This window comes from Parambassis ranga, chromosome 7 (assembly GCF_900634625.1).
Source record: "Parambassis ranga chromosome 7, fParRan2.1, whole genome shotgun sequence".
NCBI classification, from domain to species: domain Eukaryota; kingdom Metazoa; phylum Chordata; class Actinopteri; family Ambassidae; genus Parambassis; species Parambassis ranga.
The window spans coordinates 647,040-668,227 of record NC_041028.1 but is presented as its reverse complement, the minus strand read 5'-3'; the positions used below and the strand labels follow the sequence as shown (position 1 = coordinate 668,227).

Genomic DNA, 21,188 nt, shown 5'->3' with positions numbered 1-21,188 from the left:
AATGAGCCTCCACTGCACTCAGGAACCCTGTTTCTATGGCAGTGTGAGCAAGCAAGCAAGTCAGCAGGATACTGTAGTGCAAATGTCTGGGGGCAGATCCTTCACTCAGCCCGCCGAGCAGTCAAACAGCTCAACAGCCTCTCACTTCAGTCCCGTTGTGCTATAAAGCCACTTTAACTTCAGCTTTTTTGGGAGGAGGAAGAGGAGGCAGCTTCCTAAAAAAAAACACAGGCAATGCAGCAAAAGAAAGTGAAAATGCATAAGTTTGTCTGCACATGAATTTTGATGAGGATGTCCTCATGAATATCAAAGCTTTTCTTTGAATAGATGTCCAGATAACACATTCAGAGAGTTGTTTTATTCCCACGTAGAATGAGATTAGGCAAATTCACCATGTGAAGGATCAAAAGAGGTTTTTATTTATAATTTTTTTCTTGATGGGCAACACATGCAGGCTTTGTTCTGTGTGAAGAGAGCCGCTGTGATGAACACATGTATGTCCTCGCGCTGCTTTTCGAGAGGCATGCACCATTGATTTAATAAGCATGGGAGGAATCTGCGCTCCGGTCTGCAGGACTGACCGTGGTCATGCGACATATTGCAGCACAATCAGTACAATCTTCAACAAAGAGAGATGAGAAGAGAAGAGCGGGGGTTGGGAGTGCAACCTCCTCCAGTCTTCCCTCTATCTAGATTAGCATCAGTTCCTTAACAGCCTGCGGTCCCCAGGGGATGCTTCTCTGACCCAGCCTTCAAATCAATTGGCTGTACAACACACAGGGTTTTAATTGCATTTGAGGCGCTACAACACACAGAAATGATGCAGCTAGCAAGTGTTCAAAAATACATTTCCAGATCCTAGAGAGAGAGTGTGTTATGGAGCAAACAAAACTATCAAGGGAAAGGGGCTTCTCTGCTAAGTGTTACAGTAGCTAATGCATAATGCAGCAGCAGACACAGAATGTTATAAAACTCCAGTGTGCCAATGCAACACGTCTGCTTGTCCTTGATTCATATTTTATCTCAGAAGGAACCAGGACAGGTTCAAAGACTGTCCTCCCAAGAAGAAGAGCAGCCTGGAGGGAAGCCTCTAGTGGCCGGAATTATAGTGAGCGAAGCAGAAAGGCAGGTGAGGTGGTGGTCGCAGTGGATGGACGCTCTGGGATCCAAAGACATTATGAGAAGAAGAACAGGAATTATAGAGGCTTGCTTGTGTTGCTACATTTCCAAAGGCAAAATGGCATCTTTTAATAATGGTGCAGAGGTTGTTATAGACCAGAATACTCTTTCTGATGATCAGCTAAAGAAACATCCAGTACAGGAGGCTGAGGCTGCAGCCAGGTCTTACAGAGACTGAAACTGAACATTTTGCTGCCAACATTAATCCTGTTGATCTGTGTGTCTGACTGCAGGAAGGTGTCGCAGCTTTCCTTGGACAGAGGGGTGCTGGAGACCACCTTTTCAATCATAAGTACAGCAAGACCAGCAGGACTGACGAGGAAGACGATCTAAGTGAGTAACGTTTATTTATGTCTTATATAAGATGGCCATACGTGGCAATGCTAGTATGTGATGTTTTCTGTGTTCGAGTGCAACACTGAGGTTACGTTGTTTGAACACAATGCATGCTGGTACATGTAGGCGTCATAATAACAAACATGTGACCAGGACACCAACATCTATTTAAATCTAAAGTGTCATTGAAGGCCACTCTTTGGGCACCATGATTGTCCATTAACATGCCTCAGACCCCCTCTCCCTCTCCTCTTTACCTGTATCTGGAGTTTAGGCAGAATCTGACGCTACTGCATTACGTTATTCAATAGTAGTCCAAATGTTCTGCTGAAAGGCAGCTCTTAATGGTTCAGTAAAGTTTTTGCACTCTAGTAGAAGCTGTTATGGTGCCTGTTAGTCCGTGTGTGCGGTTCTGACCCTCCTACCAGTCCATGTCTGGGGTGAGCCGGGTGTTGCTTGGCCTATTTTTGGTTCTGGAGGTGCTTTGCTGTTCTCACGGTCTGCTGCAGTCCAGTCCGGTCTTGGTTGGTGGCACACAGAGCATTGATAGATGAGACAGTCGGGTCTTGTGTCGATGAAGGCTCTCGGTCATCCAGGTCATTTTTAATTCCGGAGACTGGATCAGAGCTGCTTGGAGGAATAGCGAGCAGCCTTCAAGGAACTCTTCAAGGAGCGGCCCTGCTTTGAGCTCTTGAACCATCAATGTTCTGTCTATAGAGTCCACTGTAGTGTCTTGAAAAATTGAACCATCATCCTTGATTCTTAGGATGGGATCAGGCTTGAAGGATTACCTCCTTCATTACCAGGGAAATGAAGGCTCTGTGTGTCGGCCTTTGAAATGTGCTTTACATGCTGCAACAGCCTGTAGCCCCTAAAAGTAGGACATTCTTAAACCACGAGCCTTCCTTAGACCCAGGCAGTTTGGTGCATCCTCACAGGCTTGATAATCAACATACTTCATCATCTGGTTGTATCACCATCAGGCCTCCGCACAGACATGTTTAATCCACGGGCCGTGGAATGAGTAAATAAGTGGTGCCTGGCATCAGGGATCAGCTTCAGTAAAACCTGCAGGAATCTCACCACAGCACATCCCGCTAAGAAGATTACTGTGTTTCTGACATACAGCTTTCATTTCTGCAAAAAATTAAATAAAAACAAGCAGAACAGAATACAATAAAAAAAATGTCTGATATCACAGAAACCGATGCACCTATAATCCGGTCGTCCTCGAATGCAATCACATCATTCAGATTCTGCTGCGAACAGCACACACGACAACATCCTTTAAACATTAATAACGCATGACAGATCGGTTTTTATAAGGAGCCAACAGCACGACAATGGGCTGACAGCGGCTGGACGGGCCCTTGATGCTGCATTGATGGGTGTGAGTGGAGGGATAGTGATGCCTCAGCTAAAGGTAAACTGCTGCTGAGCACAATGAGCCAGGAGCGTCGGATGTAAAGGAAATGCTGTCCTCACACTGCAGGCAGGGATCAAACATTTTTTAAAACTTCTCAAGCATCATTTAGACTTTTTTTTATTCTGCATATCCTTGATATAAATTTAGAATGAGGACGTGTGGGAGCAGACTAATTAAGTACCAAGTATAACCTTGATAGGTCAGTGCGGTGCCAAACAAACCCACCTTATCCTCACAATTCACTCTAAAAGGGCTAATTACAGTCTGATAATTAAAGAGCAGAAATTAAAGCTCAGAATCAGAGCGTGTGGTTAATTGATTTCTGGCCCTTATAATCTGTAAGTAAAACATTCCCCTCCACTCTTATGAGGTATTAAAAATATACTGCTTGAAGTTTTTTTAAATTTGCTTTAATTTTTTTCTGAGCTTAGAGAACTCTCTTTAAACACACGTGTTTTTAATGCATCACTACAAAGCCGTCACTGCTGGTTAGCTAATACCAAGCAGCAGCCTCCGGGCTCAGACTTGAAGCCCATGCAAAAGTGTTAAAACGTGTAGTTCACACTGCAGCCACTGGGGGCTGGCTCCAGAAGCGAGTCATTTCCCACAGACTCCCATGTTAAAATGGCCGACTTCACAGCAGAAACATTTTTACAGCCTGGTACAAAAAACCACTCTGGTCTCAAATGATAGGTGTTCTAATGTTAATTGTACGGGGGGGGGGGGGGGGAGGAGTTTTTTATAACTCTCACTTAAAATTTCGCATAATTTCGGGCATTGCTGCTTTGAGTGACAGACGGTTGCTGTATCACGGCGTGAGTTTCCTGACTTTCTGACTGTTGTAGCTGTTGTTAGCCACAAGGGGGCCATGTCCAAAATGTGTGCAACAACAACAGCCATTGGCTCTTACTGTATAGCTTCTGCATGGTTGCTTTCCCATAATCCTTCACTCTGCGTGCACATAACTAAGCATGTAGTCATTGTATTTTAGTTGTTTGTGTAGCTGTGTGCTTTCTGTGTTGATGTAAATTATCTTCTGTCAGCAACTAAAATGGCAGAAAAGCTTGTTACAGATGGGAGAAGTTTGCTTTATAATCTATTTAACCATCATTTCTTATTCAAAACCTAACCAAAGTAAATAAAGTTAAATACTAATGGTCTGACACAGGACACATTGTTTATGTGTTGGTATGTTCTGACCATTAGTGTTCCTGCCACTGAAGAGCAGCTCATTCAGAGGGTGAGTCACTAATGAGGAGCTACAGTGTGCACACTGAAGGTCTCTGGGTAACAATACAAGTTCATTCCTTAGTCTGGTTTTATGTCGTTTTAGGCAGATGTTGGTAGATTGTCAAATCAAATAATATAGTGTTTATGGTTTATGTTAGTCTCCACAAACTGTAGCTGCTACATGCTCCTCCTGTGGTTTGTTCCATTAAACTCTGAGCTATGCCTGAATTAGGAATAATTATTGTAATGAGCGGGGTCGTGAGGCCGTGTGTGTGTGTCACCATGTCCCTGTTTAGTTCGGTCATTATTTTGAGGCGTGTCTGCTTCAGCGTGGCTCTGAGGATGTAACTGGTGGCAGGACAATGTCAGGATCAACATAATGCTTCCGAGCGCTCTCATTACACATGCAACAGACTACAGCAGAGAGCGCCCCAGCAGACCGCCACGCCGCACATGAAATGAGGAAGGAGTTCCCCGTTGCAGCCGCGAGTAATGAGGGTCAGGACACGAACTGTGGACCCTGAAGCAGAGCACACAGGGCCCTCCTTGGCCCCTCAGTGTTTCATGAGGCTGCTGCTGCAGTCAAGCACTTCTCCATTGTCCTGGTGTAATCAAGGCAGTGAGTGCCGCAGCCATACATTTAGGACTTCACCTGAAGAAAGAACGTGTGGCGAGTCAGGCTGGGAGGCACGCACCTCCTTCCTCCTCCTCTCTTCACGTAGCTGATTACAAGAGCGAGCTGCAGGCAGTGAGTTATCCTCATGGTTGATGACAATGATGGCCCCAGGGGGAGCACCATGACCAACAGCAGAGAGAGAGAGAGAGGAAATATCACCATGATTCTATTTTCTATGAAATATTTTCCAACAAACAGCAGCAACCGCACCACCCAGCTGGATGTGAGATGTAAGCAGCTGCAGGTGTGGAGGAGCCTGCAGGCGCCCAATAGAGGAGCAGTCAGGTTCATCTGTAAACATGCAGCAGACAGTTCATGGATGGATTGATGGATGGTTGGATGGATGGATGGATGAGGCTGTGAAGTGGACGCTGATTAGCCGCCACTCAGAGGTGATTTCTACCAACAGCAGGAGATAAACTTCATTAGTGCTGGAGCACGGAGGAGCCCGGTCACGCAGACGCAGTGGGAGGAACCAACATAAAAACAAACATAAGAAAGATTATCTGAGGAGTGTTGTCATTGTACTGCTAACATGGAGGAGTCAGGGGTTAGGCCCTATACTGCAGCCAGCCCCCGGGGGGCAATACAGATGTTTTGGCCTTACTTTCATGCAGCTGTCATGTCGTCCATTTTCATATACAGTCTATGATCAGAACCTCTCAGATCAGATTCATCTTGCGACCTTCTGAGAGGACACAAACGCTAAGTTAGCAATGACTGATGATATGAAGCAGTTAAACCTCCACCTTCATCAGCTCCACCAGCACAATGGAAGACTGAAAGTGTGAAAGGAGCCCTTTTCACATTCATGCATTGGTTCTTTTGCTCATGCAGCATCTGAAGAGTCTGGACTTGGTGAAGCTGCATGAATGTCTTTGAAAGACAAGATGAAAAGAAAAAGAGATTCCCTGAAGAGGTCAGATGTGGGGCTTTATGTGGAAAATCAGTGGCTTTGCTGCTAAACGTCTCTTGACCCGAGTGTGTGGAAGTTGATCTTATCTACTACTAAACGCTGCCTCAAGCGACCAAGTGAGAGCGAGAGCTTTGGCTACCAGAGGTTCCCACAGTGTTTTTTTTTTTTTTTTGTACGTCGCTCTGATTACAGATGAGGACGAGCTGCGTCCTGACCTCGCCTTCGATTATCACTCCCAGGATGCTGCTCATGGTGTTTTCAGTGTTTTACCCCTGACTCTCTTTCTGGGTCAGTTTCTCGCCTCCAACTCTGCTTCCTGTAACACAGATCTACATGATGAGTTACAGTTGAATGTATGACGGCTGACTGAGGTACACAACGAGTCAGGGTGTTTACGGCTCATTTAAGGGTTAAAACTGAGGAAAACCGAGGAAACTGAAAGAAGACATTTTACGATGTGACACGTAGCGGTTTGGAGGACATCAGAGACGCTGGATTGAGCCTGATTGAGTGTGTGTGCAATAGCCGGATCTGAAAATGGGTCCGAACACGTCCGGCTTAAAGGCAACCCGGATTCGATGGATAGCTGGACCGGACTTTCCCCAATCTGAACGGGGTCAGTCTTCCCCTGACACCCCTGGAAGTGTCAGATCAGGGTCGTCACTTTCTGTTATCCACAAAACTCTGGACTTTAATTACATGTGTTTTAATGACTGCAGATGCGTTATTGTGGCCATGATCAGCAACGCTCTGTATTTTAACCTGAAAGCAACCAAAACAGCTGCCACTAGGAGGTGCTAAGTCAGCAAAAGATATTAAACAAGCAGCATCCTCTAGGCTGAAAGATGAAGTGCCAAAAACTGCAGATCCTCGTGTGGCTGGCTCAGACCTCCCTGTTCAAACAGCTACAACAGCAGAAATAATCCTGTTTATTTTCAACTCAACAACTCAACTGTAGGCAAAACATACAGCACACAGTCACTGGAGAGAGAGCGCTCTGCTCCCGGGCCGGCTCAGTTTCAGATATTCTCGACGCCGTCCCCATGCTCTCGCACAAGGACGGAGCCTAAAGATTCTCCTGGGGGAAGCTGCTGTGGCTCACCTACACTTTATTGTTATTCTTTCAGGCGGGCAGACATGGCCTCTTCTTGCATTTGGACGTTGAGACGGCGACGACCTGAATACATAACATCAAAAATAAAACTGCTTTGGCATAACCAACAGGAGTCAATTCTCACTGGGGATGCAGTCAGCACAATTCATCTTTCTAATGAGCCATAAATCAAGAGCCCCCTGTCCTCTCAGGCCTCAACAACGCGTCGGATCTGCTTATGGCCAGTTACCCAGCCAGAAAATCTAAGTCAAGTTCAAAGGGAAGTGAGCTCGGGCTGGAGGTCTGTGCTCCCCAGGGCCTGATGCCTGAAGAATAAAATGAAATCCACTCCGGTATTCACCTGAAGAGATTTGATACAGCCCTCTAAATCCTTCCATGCATGAGAGCAGGACTGACCTGAAACCACAGGGGCGCTGGGAAAGACGGGAAGAAGGTTAGATTTAGGCAGGGTGGGAAAAGGTGCAGGAAACGTGTCGCCTGTCGCCTGTCGCCTGTCACGGTGCTAAAATAAAGCCAGGTGTGTTCTTGGAGCTGGAGCCTGAGGTCCACAGAATATTAAAACGTTCAGCCCACTGAATCCCCGTGAAGGCTGCTCTCCACCGTTGCGCTGCAGCTTTCCATGATTCTTACGTGACATTCTCTGACCTTATTCAAATATATTCATACAAATCTGTTTTTACACATGAGGTAGAGACAAAGGGCAAAGTGGCGCCCTGTTTGCAGGAGTCGTGTGATCATGTCAGTTCCAGTTTGGGGAAACTCGTCACTGTGTAGATTACCAGGGGAAAACATTTGCATGGACTTCCAGTGAGGCTGCAGAAGGTGCTGCTGGTGCAAGACCAAACAGACAGGAAATGAATAAAAATGGTTGGTCCTAGCAGTAAGCAGAGCGACCTGGCTCTGCTTCACAGAAATCAAAGAACTAGAGGCCAAAATGATACACAAGCCAGTGGGTGACTAGCACATGCTGTATATTCAAAGCCTGCAAGGGAGGAAATAACTCTTCATTCCAGCAGGTGGCAGTATTCTGTATTTGTGATTAAACAAACAATCCAGTTTAATGGGGAAATTGCTGAGAGCTCCCCCTACATTTGGGGAGGTGCAACGCCACTGTTGTAAAAACACTTGTTGCATAGGAGTGGTATAAATACTGATGGAAAAGAACTTTTCCTTTTCCAATGACGGGCGGATGACTTCACGAACTAGCAACGAGCGGCCCAGTCAATGACTTCTACTCACCCTGAAACACCCTCACTCACTCATCGCCGTACGTTTATGCATTTCACTCACACCATGCAGACTGGCCACACCAGGTTTTTGAGTAGAGCGCTAAGGGTCCTTACTATGTGTTCACCTGTGTGGTGCTCACCTTTACATTCAAACACAGGCTACAGCTAACAATCTGCAGCTAAACAGGACGTCTAAAACATAGAAGCAGACAATTTATCACTAATTTAACGGCCACACGGACACATCGCCATCATTCTCCATCCCTTCCAATCCTTCAGCTCTCAGCAACAAGTGTAAGCAGTGTTAATTTTGGCAGCAATTTCTGATTTAGTTTTTATTTTAGTCTTGTGACTAAAATGTCATTTGATTTTAGTCACATTTTAGTCATCAACATTTTTTAACTTTTAGTCTAGTTTTAGTGACTAAAATTCTATGATATATATTTTTTCATGAAATAATTTGTTTGAAGTTTGAAGTGCACCGTGCGTCCAGACCAGTAATTCTGTGGCTGTAACCAGGCCTGTCATCAGGATCAGGACTAAGCGGGTGAAGAAAAATGGACGGATGGACTTCAGTGTCATGTTTTTATCAATCAACATATAAGCTGGAACTCGTAGCTACGTGGCTGCTGCAGCCTCAGCAGAAACCCTCTGTTAACTACATTCTGCGACACGAGGAGACGGATATCACCACAGTAACTACGGTCACGGCCAACAGTCAATTAGGTTTAAATCCCAGAGCTGGAGAGTAATTGGAGTTTTCTCAGTGCTAACACTGTTAAAAGTTAAGCACAGAGAGACATATCAGTTCCTGATCACGGTGGGCAGAGGCCGGATATTACAGGATGGTGAGAGCCGTCCGTGGAGAGCGTTTCCATTTCCTCCCTCTCAGACCCGGCTGATCCGCTCTGAATGCAGGGCAGCTCTCCAGCACCGACAGGTCCTCTCTTCACGGTTGGCCAAATGCCACCGCAGTCATAAGAAGACATTCCTATAGGAAGCATGACCTGGATGAATGAGAGCATCCACAGATATATAGGATACATGTTCTTTGCATTGTGTGGGGGGTTGATGGCAGACTCATTATCATGTGGAGCCTGCCCACTCTGATGGGTTTTTACCCACAGTAAATATATGTGAAGAGCATCCTTGAAAGGGGGATTCAGTGCCGCTGTATAATAATGTTAAAGCTGCAGAACATGGCTATGCTGCCACTGATCAATGCAGACATAATCTCTGTACATTTATACATTTCCCTCACTCACACACACACACACACACACAAACACACACTCAATCCTGCGCTTGAGCAGAGCGCTAAGGGTCCTGTGTGTTTACCTGTGTGGTGCTCACCCTCAGGTTCAAACACAGGCTACAGCTAAAGGACTTCTAAAGCAACAACACAGAAGCTCAGCAGACAATTTGTCACTAATTCCCCCTTTTTTGTCCATATTTGGAGTTTCAGTGGAAGGTTTCGTCTCTAAGCTGCAGCAGTGAGGCGGTCGTCATGTTAGATCCAGGTGTGTGTGTGTGTGTGTGCGATCCCTGCTGCAGTGAAGTGAATAAACGATGTGTTTATGGATCCACGCTGTAAAAGGCTGTTTCGCCCGGAGGCTCCAAACCTCGCCGTTTCCCTCGCGGCCTCCCTGTTTGCTTGTCGCAGTCTCGTGTGGATGAAACATTCCGTCCATGTGACACACTGTTCCTGTCTGAGGTGAAACCCTGATAATGATGCTCATCACTCAGTGACGCTCCTCCTCGGTCTTCATCCACACTGGCTGCAGCAGTGGTCAGTGACAGCCAGTGACCACACTGATGCTGCAGACCGCTGCTTTCTGCTGTCATGTCACACGTGTGCGACGCGTTCCTGGCGAACCCAGCTCTGCTCTTAATTACACGCTTGGCTGGGGATTAGCTTGTCAAAGGAGGAGGCTGCGATCTAGCGCGGCGGGGATGAATTACCATCTGTGGAACTTATTTACACGGAGAGATTTCCATAAGTGACCCCCGGGTCAGCGCTGATAGCTGGTAAATTAGGGTGTCATATTTCAGAAACACTCCCAACACGTTTCACTTGTTAAAGCATTAATGCCACGCAGGTAGGAGACATTACAGCCCAGGGAAGACAGTGATTAATGTCCTGATCACAATCTATGGCTAGTATATAGATTACAGGGAATGTTAAAGGTGCTGCTGCATTCATTCTTCATATATGTATGTACGAACTGCATTCATTCAGTATGAATCTTTATTTAATCCAATATTAAGCTACGCTGTGTGTTTCAGGGCTGTAATGTAACACGGTGACAGCTGAGGCCACATGTGATCATTCCAATGAAAACCTAATGTACGAGCAGCACAGGATGAATGTCATCAACTCAGTGAACACACTCCCAGCCGACAGTTAAACTGCAGTATTGACCTAAATAGGATTAGCACGATTAGCCGCCATAGCAACCAACATCCAGTGTGTTCAGCTGAGGGAGTGGAGACTTGTTGTGCTCATTATGTCTTTTAATGTGTACGAGAAATAAGCTTTGCATTACAAAGACCAGTGTCTGGTGAATTGGTGCTGTTCTTCCCCCCTTCTCTTTATAAAATGGCCGGTCTAAGTGTCCACGTCTTGAAGCTGAGACTTTCAAAATGTATGAGATGTTAAAACCAAGCTCAAAAAATGCACAGAAAAGAAGCGTGCATCACTTTTTGTTCTAACTTTACTGGAATTGAACCTTACCTGTCTCAGTGAGGACTATAGCCTCAGGTTGTAGCCCCAGTTTGTAGGGGAACCAGATCGATCAGGTGAGCCATCTGGGCGTCCTGTGTGTGAGTATAGCTGTCTCAGTGTGGATGCTGTTTAAATGTTGGAACAAAACAATTGCAGTTCCTCTAATGGCCACTTGAGGCTGGCTTTAAAAGTGAGTCAATCCCCACAGGTCCGCTAGGAAAGCTAACCATCATCTACAACTAAATGTTACTGCTTTGGTTTCCGGTTCATTTACACTACTACACAGAACATATGATGTTAGCGTAGCATACAGAGCGTAGCATACAGAGCGTAGCATACAGAGCGTACGACACCGTCTTCCTCTTGTATCCTTGATGTGGACAGTAAGCTAGTGAGCAGCTATGAGCCAGGCCAGCAGGAGAAGCTACTGCCTTAAAACCAGAGCTTTAACATGGAGATCTATGAGGATCGACTAGGTTTTGGAGCCCCCAGAGGCTGCAGGAGGGACTGCAGGTTTTCACACTACTGCATGGACTTCACCTCTTTGGCCCTGTTCACACTGGAGAAAGTCAAATCAGCTAGAGTAGGATTGAATCCAGATAGCCTTTAAGCTGGATACGTTCAGACCATTGACAGTAAAAACTATGGACAGAGCCTCCGTGACGTCACCCGTTTGTTTCTGAAGAGCCGTTTTGAGTCTCAGTGGGAGGTTCCGGGACGTGATGACCGCCGCCATGTTGGCAGCGTCACGTCAACTAAAACTCCGAATATGGACAAAGAGGGGGGGCACGAGCGGGGTTTAGGGGGGCGGGCGATCGTGGAAGCAGGAAACTCACATTGTGATACGTCAACTGTCTGTCACTCAAGCGGCAACGCCCATAATTAGGCGTAATTTTAAGTCAGAATACAATTGAAACGAGTGAGTTGTAAAAAAATTCACCCCCCCTACAATTGACACTAGAAGAGAACCTATCATCTGAGACCAGAGTGGTTTTTTGTACCAGGCTGTAAACATGTTTTTTTCTGCTGTGAAGTCGGCCATTTTAACATGGGAGTCTATGGGAAATGACTCGCTTTTGGAGCCAGCCCCCAGTGGTTGCGGCGTGAATTACAAGTTTTGACACTTCCACATGGGCTTCCACTTTGAGCCCCGAAGGTTGCCGCTTGGTTCAGACCTATTTTCAAATCACACATGCGTGTCCACACTAAATCCAGCTTAACCTGGCTTGTTTGTTGTCCTCCAAACCACTAGGTGGCGCCTTGTAATAAACACAGTCCGTTCAGGCCGTGGTAGGACTGCATGTGGGCATGCGTCGTGCGTTCTTTAATTTTTGGTTCAAAAAGCAGGTTATTCCTTCCATTCCCGGAAAATAAACTCAGGGCAAAGCTGTCGTAGTTTGACGGTTGTTTACATACGACCCGGACACTGTCCCTGTGAACCAGAAGTATGATGTCGCTAGCGGGATTCACTAGCTGCATTTGCGCTCAGACCTGAGCCACATGTAAGCAAATCCCTCTAGATGGAATTCTTTTCGTGAACACACTCCAACAGTTTTTCTTTTTTTTATCGCACCATTTAAAAGAACAACCTCGCTTTAACTGCTGATTAAGGTTTATTTATGTGTAACTCAGAAGTTGGACCTCAGAGAGTCTGTCAGAATAATTTATAAGCTTCAGGAAAAAAGTGGCTCTCCTGCTCACTATTTGCATCCCCTCGCATTGTTTGTCTGTCAGATTCAGAATGAATGTGTTTGGAGTCATTTCCTCATAGAACACGCTGTATATGTGGATGTTTATTACCACAACTCACAGATAAATGAAATATGCAAATCTAACAAAAGCATGTGTTGATGAATAATGGAACATGGCCCCCAGAGTGTGTGTGCGTGTGTGTGTGTGTGTTTTAAAGAAGTTTTCGTCCTGCTGTCAGTCCTCTGATGTAATATGACTGATAAAAATGCAACGGCTGTTTTTTGTGTCTCCGGTGTTTCACAGTGAAATCGTGGAGCAATTTTCCACCAGTGGCCGAGCTGTAAGGTCATCCCATCAATTCTTGTCAGCTTAGGTAACATCATTTCAGGGCAGGCAGAGGGCGCTAACATAATCACAGGATGAAATGTCACAACAAACCTGCGCCGTGTGAGAAAAGAAGGAAAAAAAGAATCTAATTCTGGCTTCAGTTTAATGAAACGCGATCGTCCTGCTGACCCTGCACACACACACACACACACACACACTCACACACACACACACACTTTCTGTGCCTCCTTTTGTCATGAGGTTGTTATTCAATTTGCCCCCCCCCCTCAGCACGTCTCCCTGATTGTACTTCTTGTGGGTCATGTTTCCTCGGGGGGTTGTTAATGGCAGTATAAGTGGAAAAAAAACAAAAACACAAAATATAGGAAGCAGCAGCAGCAGAGAGTCCAGGAAATGTGAAAGATACAGTCTGAAGTGATGGAGGGCCTAAGGCGCCATATGTTCTAGGTGCTCTGTGACTAACGCGTTTTCTGGCAGCTAACAAACAGAGTTTATATGCAGACACAAAGCAGTCTCCGACCTGGAAAGACTCTCCGTGGAGAAAGACCACAGCAGCTCCTCCTTCTCTGGCTGAACTCAGTCAGAGACCTGATGCACTGCTGGCAGGGAAACCAAGCTTATTTCACCCTCAGCTTGTTGTGGTGTTTGTCTTTAATTTAACCTCCATGCTTGTAACATCTCTGTCTAATTGGAGAGTAAAGTTTTAATGGAGTAGACCTCCTCCTCATCATTATCTTGTTATGTAGCCAGTGGGTGGTTCCGGTTTTAGTAAAAAAAACAAAGAAAACATCTCACATCCTGCAGCCACAAGCGGCGAGCGGCGTGGAAACACGTCCCCGCAGCTGACTGGACGTCTCCTGGTCAAACCTGACACATGTCAAACACACAGCACAGTTTCAGTGATACAGCAGGAGGCAGGCGTGAATTTATTCCTGTTTGTTTATTTTTGAAAGATATTCAGCCAAAGGAATCGCTGAGGACTGTGTGGACACAATCCATGTCTGTCCCTGAGCCCTGCGGCTTTTGTCCAACTAAACCTCCCCTGTTATAGAAAGAAACCTGGAGCAGGCTCATAGAGGGGGGGGGCCCTCCTGCTGAGGGTTGGATAGGTAAAAAAATAAAATACGAAGAAGAATAAGCAGCAGTGAAGGCAGACAGGAGAGAGACTGCAGCATCGGGGTGGCACCAAGCTTCTTATTCAGAGTTACATTTCTGTCTAATAACACATGACCTGACCAGCTTCATTCAGCCTCCAAAGACACGCTGATTTCTGTGATTAGCTGCAGACGAACACAGAAAGATGAGAATCCCACAGCTGACGACTCATGGAGGCTGTAAACACTGACGGCTAACAGCTGACAGCTCGTCTCACTGTATCAGTCATACAAACCACCACATCTCAAAGTGCTCCTAATTATGTGATTGATTCATTCACATCATTTAAAGGAGACTTCGTAGGGCTGGCTCACTACTGGCACCACCCTCCAGTGGCCATTAGAGGAACTGCTCTGTTAGCCTGGATGTTCACACCACATGTTCATGTCCCCACAGACATGTCTGTGAGAGGCTGCATGTAGGGCTTGCTTTAAGTTTTTGATGTGTGTGTGTGTGTGTGTGTGTGCAGTTTGACAACTAAGTAAGTCCGTTGGAAGCTCCTCTGCCTTGAACAGACACAGCGTCCTGGACCCACTCAGTGTTTTTAGGGTTGAGCTCTTTAGTGATATCTCCCTGTAAGACTGCACATTAATTTGTGTGATGAAGTGTGCAAGCCTCATGTCTGATTCTGCACCATCAACCCTGCGAGCGTGACAGGAGTGTCAGCCCCGGAGGCCCCCGAGCTTTCACCGTGACAGACAGCTCAACAGCCATTATGACAAAATGGCTACATGAACCGGAGCAGCCAGTGAAACTCAGACAGACAGAGGAGACGCACGAGCTTCGTTAGATAAGGGAAACGAGAAGGGTCTGATGTCGATGATGAAGAAGAGAAGCAAGAAAGGGAAAGAACAACACCCCCACCGCCTTTTTCTGAAGCTGCTGAAGCTCCTACACATCTTTATTGGCTTGCAAATGAAGAAAATGCAGAGCCTGGAATCACGTGGTCCTAGTGGCCACTTTTGGTATTGCACTACGTCTCATCACAGCTCCGAAATACGTGTTACTTTGCTTTGTTGTGGTCACTAGTTAACCCTGCTGCCTGCTGCTTGGTGATAAGGAGGAGGTGCAGAATCACGTTAGCTTATCGAGCTAGTTTAAAAAGGTGAAAGCTTGACAGACGGCAGCAGTGGCTTAGCGTGAGTTAAGCTGGTGTACGTCTTTATCAAGTTATAGTCTGAGCTGTAAATGGATGAAGGAAAAAAAAGCTGCTTTTCTCAGGCCCTGCTGAGGCTCTCAGCGCTGCGCTCGCTTGGGGCCTGATTCTTTAATCAATAAACCAATATCACTGCTCGATAGCTCAGCAGAGGCCTTGTCCAGTGTCCAGGCCTGAGAAACACCCACAGCAGCTTTCTACATTACTCATTATCAACACGCTTGTCATTAATGACACTGGTGCATTTCTGTAGCAGAGTCACTGTGAAGCGCTGCCGCTCAGTCCGGGAACACAGATTATCATCACGTGTTTTCAGGGTTCGGAGTCACGTTCATGTCAGATCGAAGCTGCTCAGCTGAAGTTAGCACCTCTGGACGCCCCCGTGTTGCTGTTGGCCTTGAATTTGAATTGCAGGAAACACAGGAGGAGCCCCCAGAGGAAGAGATGAAGGCGTCAGCCTGTATAATGCTGGTCGCAGGCTCCTACAGAGGAGCTGATTGGTATTCCAGCTGATGTTGGACTTTCCTTTTTTTTCTTTAGTGCATTCATTTTCATAAAAAATGTGTTCCACATGGCCGGCCATTACTTCCTCCTCCCACTGACTGACCTCGGGGCAGCGCTGTGTGCCGTGTTCGTTTGACTTTAACCCCAGGTCAACAGCAGAGACTTCCATCAGGTGGACTTTGCACTTACAGGGCCTAGAGTGTCAGGATTTAAATGAGCAGATATGAATCCATTTTTATTGCCAAAATTTGAATGGACAATAAAGATGAGAGGACACAGCTCCACCTACACCCCGTGTATGAAAGTGAAAGCAAAAGATCTCGCATGTTAAAAAAAAAGACGCCATCTTGGAGCCAGTGCTTGCACAGTACAGGTGGAGAAGTGAAGCTGCATCGTTGCTATTGCACTCAAACCTCCACCCACTACAAGGTCAAGCACAACGGAGCAATGATACAAAGGATTCATCTGGATTTAAAAAAAAACTAGCAACAAGCCACAAACCATCCGTGGAGCACTTTGAGTTTGTAGCCTGCGCCCCATCCACTAACATGGAGATGAGCTATACTGCAGCCAGCCACCAGGGGGCAAGCTAGATGTTTTGGCCTCGTGTTTGTGCAGCTGTCATGTCGCCTGTGTTTATGTCTTGAGTGCCTGCTCTCATTGCTCCTATCTAAACTAGCCCTACCGCTAGCTCAGCCTAGCTCAAGGCTAAATCAATATAAAAATCAAGCTATCCATTACAGTCAACCATGCTAGATACGTGCATATGTGGCTAGTTAGCTGGCTGAGCTTAGCGTGTCTTTTTGGTGACGTTATAATTTGTAAAATGACAACAATGGCAATTCATTGGCTAAATTAATGTTTTGATCGCCAAGTGATGGCAAATTGATGAGCTGTAGCGACAGTACAGCCTGATAATGGTGGGAAATGGATTTTTCTGCACAATGAGCTACATGATGCACTTTTGTTTTTAGGAAAGAAGTCCTGAAGCCTAAATACGAGTGACAGAAGTAAAAAGCTAATGCTAAGCGACACATTTGTAGACTGATTTCAACACTTGTTAGCAACCACTATTTTAATATAGGGAAAAACATGCTAACATGTTTCTAGGTGTTAGGACTGCAGCTCCCAGAGTTTTTGTCCTGATTCTGATGTTCTGAAGCTTCAGGTGCTGTAAAGATACAGACTGCTTTATTATTCTAATGATCGCAGCAATAAAGGCGCGAGCCTTCCAGGACTGGCTGATCTTTTCCTGACAGCTGAGACAGACATTTCTCCACGCGTTATCTCCCACAACAGGAACAGCCCGAGTCTCCGGCGCTCCTTTGAGGTCCACAGTGAAGCGTTGTATCAATAAAACACTGAGACAGTAGACAGTGGGTATGAATTATTGAAAGGCACAGCGGTTCAGCCCCGGGTTCTAATCTCCACAGTGCAGTTAATTTGATGTTCTTGTTTTTCTGTTTTGGAATCAACCTGCAATGCAGCAGCCGTCCCTGCAAAATGCCGCGGACGCTGGAGGAGCAGACCGGTGGGAGCTAAGTGAATGATCTGCTGATGCTAATGTCCTCTGCCAGCCAAGGTCTTCTTGCTTAATAAACCTCAGGATGAGACGGGGTTGCGAGAAATAACATGATCAAAAGTAAGCCTCGTCAATTCAAGCCCACACACCTAAAGCTGCCGCTGATGATAGAAGTGGAATTTGTAATGAGGAGGAGGTGGAAGGTGCACTCAGCCATTCAGGAGCTACAAGGCTTAAGGGATGTGCTTGGTAACCTGTATCAGGGCTCTGGAGTGAATATCAATATCGCTGGCAGCAGCTGATCAGTGGGAAACGTTCGCTCAGCAGAGTGTGAGGCGCAGATCCCGGCTCTCATTTGTCTCAATGAAAAAGCCCTTTTCACAGCAGGTGGGTCAGTGCACCGCGGCTTGATTGGGACACAATCAGCTCAAGATTCAACAAATTGGTCAATAAAGACAGCGGCTTTTTATCTCCCAGCCGCATCGGGCCAGAGGAATTGAAGTCTCAGGCTTTCTAATTAGACGTTCTCGTTTTATCATAATCGGTTTGAAACTGGTGAGGGGGGCACTCAGCCAGCGGCGGGGGGTTCACAGGCAAATTTGCTCTGCTGAAATGACTCGGCGAGAGCTGCAGATAGATGTTCACAAGCCAAATGTGCTCAATTAGCCCTGTCACAGAGGAGGAAGTACAAAGCCTACTATTAAAAACATAAAAGAACAAATCTCTTTTGCACAGATACACAATAATAACCGTATTTGTATGATCATCAATAATATCAATATATTTTCATATGATGGGGACTTGGAACTAGCCTGATTGGTTATCATATGCTGAGCAAGGTAAAAGTGTCCTTACTGTGATGCCAGGTGTTGTTGCAGCGGTAATCCTGCTCTTACTACATCTTACTGCTGTTGCATGATGCAACCAAGAAAGGCTGCAGCCTGTAGTTCTCCCTTGTGAACCTCCACCTGCTGGTCAAAGGAAGAAGTGCGGCGCAACACCTGAAGCTGGATCCATACTCCGCGAGACAAAGACATTTTTCCCCCCTGCAGACGTTACGCCCACAAAATGACGTCATTTTTTGTCTCTGACCGCCCGCTGATCCGCACTCCTGTGCACAGGGTCCGGGCCGAACTTTGTCTTTCAAGGCTGTGCGGCAACCATGCTGTGATTGGTCGGAATTTATTGTGGGCGTGATGAAAGTGGAGAAGCGCATGAGCCTCTCCAGGTATATAGGTAGGTGTATAAACAGCACTGATTCAGCAGATTTAGATAAGACCATACCGGTTTTGCATGATGAGCAATAAAAGAAAGAAAGAAAGGCAAGTCAGGGTGATTTGTCACCAATAACTCCAGACAGCCATTCACACATACCAGATGGTGACTGTTATTACCATTCTATATACTCCTACATACCCGGGCATAACAGGCTCGTTAACAATGTCTGTATATCTTTGCTATTGTTACTTTTAATGTCGCATCTTCACAGCTCATCAGCGGACAGTTTGAAGTGTCGCAGGCACATTGGAACACAGTAGATGTGCAAATGTGGTCATAAAGGCACAAACACTGAATCTTTGCTATTGTTACTTTTAATGTCGCATTTTCACAGCTCATCGCCGGACATCTCACGCTGTTGCAGGCCCCCTCTCTGTATAATGCCCTCTTGCCATGGCACACGTCCTTGTGGTGTGTTAAAAAACTCTGTAAAGTCTTTCCTTATAGTTTAGTGGGCGGGCCGTATGAGGAGTTCTGCACACACGCGTCTCGCGGAGTATGGTACCTCAGTGCGGAAAAGACCTTTTTTTATCTCTTACCACCCTTGGAGTGCGTTCTCCGCTCTTTGTCTCGCGGAGTATGGAACAGCCTTGATTCAAACTTTTTATCGACTGCATCAACTGTAGCTATGACGACGAGGGTCCCAAGTCAGCAAATTCTGTTATTAATTATTAACAGCACCTTTGAGGCTAAAAGATGAAGTGCCAAAAACTGTAGTTCGTCAAGTGGCCACTAGGGGCTAGCTTCCTGAGTGAGTCAATTCTAATAGGCCTCTATGTTATTTATAGTTTACAGCCTGATACTAAACAAACTGTGTCGTAATTTATCATTTATGTTCTGAACACGTGAAGCATACAGGGGTGAAGTTAGCCTCAGATTAAAGCTGCTCCACACGCACTTCTTCTTATGGCCACATGAGGGCACACCACTGAACAAACACCTCTTTAAAATCCTTCTGCCATTCATTTTGCGCGGGTTTGGTCTGGCTGATAACAGTAGTGACCTGTACTGCAACCAGCCGTTCGGTGATGATGAGGGTAGCCAAGGAGGAAGACATGAGAGGCTGCACTGAAAACAGCCCGAACAAAAAACCCAACCAAAGTCTGATTTCAGTTAAAATGGAGAAGTGTGACCTCATGTGTGAGTCTGCAGCAGACCTTTTGTTTCAGTCTCATCTCTCTCCTCCGTTCCGCTGTCACCTCTGCTTGGAAAACACCACATATTGCTCTCTGTGGGATCTCCGCGTTGGTGCACACAAAATACATGCAATGAGACATTTCCTACAACCCCCAACACACACACACACACATCCGCCTACCCAACCTACAGCGCACACATCCTCCAACATTATGAGAAGCAGCTTGTCTTTAGCTTCCACGTGGCAGAAAAGATTTACGTCAACGGCTACATAACATGCAATGGCATTTAATGTCCCCACAGCTCAGTGGCGGACGCCAGTGGCACTGTGATGTACGTTCGATTCCTCCACTGAGCATGATGTGAGGTGACAGTGGATTTGGTCAGGATTGGTATGACATGCACACAGAGAACAGGGACCCCCATCCTGGACAGAGCAGCAGCCACAAATAATATTTCCTCTCTGCTGTTGAACCTGCTGACGAAGCCGAACGCTCTGAATCAGTGACTTAAAACAAACTCTGCAGCTCCGGATACACTAAAAGCAACAGATATTGTTTTTCCCTTCTATTCAAAACCAAGCTGACAGACATGTACAATCATCCTATGTAAAAAACAATAAATATATGTTGTAGAATTCTTAATCTAACATTAAAAGAAGTGGCCTCTGCTTCTCAAAGCTCATACAAATATTGGCCAGATTGGATTAAGAGTGGAGCCGACGCATCTGAAAAAGAGGGATGATTCCTTTAAGGAGGATGACGCTCGCTACAAGTGCAACAGATGTGTAAATCAGCCCTCATGAATAGGTCGGAAAGCTCTTTCAGGATGCAGAAACTTTGCCGTGCAGATTAAATCGCTGGATCTTCACAAAAGGTTTATATGCATTTTTATTTTCACAGTAAGCCTGAGCGGTCAGGAGGGGTCGCTTCAGCTGGCATCACTCAGCCTGAAGGTTCATCTGATAAGAGTACAGAGGCGCTGCGTTCTAGAGCAACCCGGGGAGTTGGTTTTATACACCTCTTACTCCCTGTTGTCCCGAAAACAAATCATTAAGAAGCTCATGTGACGGCCACACAATAAGTACAAAAAAAAAACAGGCAGAAAAGCAAATAATGAAGCTGCACAATAAGAAGGCTGCTGCCTGTACACCCAGGGAGGATCAGGACTTCATTACTCACCCACTTCTTTGTGGTCAGAGCTCTGTCCGGTCAGAAGGAAGATGAAGTCCTGACAGGTGTCCTGGTCCAACAGGGAGCTGTTGTGCAGGCAAAGGTCAACAATTAGGGTCACAGCTTTCTGACAGACCATGTCATACTCCTCTCGGTCAGAACTCATGCTCCCAGCTGCATCCTCAGCCGCGTGTGCTCATCCAAGAGGACTAACACACCCACACACACACAGCAGCAGCAGCAGCAGCAGCAGCAGCAGCAGCCCAGCATGCAGAAGATAAATGCAACTTGTCTCCGTCCTCGGCTGATTCTTCTTCCACGGTTTACACACAAAAACAGTCCGGTGTGTGTGTGTGTGCTTCAGCCTGTGTGTGTATGTGTAAGCAGCCAGGC

At 46.1% G+C, this 21,188-nt stretch overlaps 1 protein-coding gene across 1 annotated transcript in view; it reads right to left on the bottom strand.

The window, feature by feature from the left end:
* The window catches only part of syt6a (synaptotagmin VIa), a 51,408-nt gene extending 30,447 nt beyond the window's left edge, over nucleotides 1–20,961 (bottom strand). Inside the window, exon 1 of the mRNA XM_028410012.1 lies at nucleotides 20,805–20,961. Within this exon, the coding sequence (XP_028265813.1) occupies nucleotides 20,805–20,961 (157 nt within the window). The remainder of the gene's footprint in view (nucleotides 1–20,804) is intronic.
* Nucleotides 20,962–21,188: the final 227 nt, after the last annotated feature.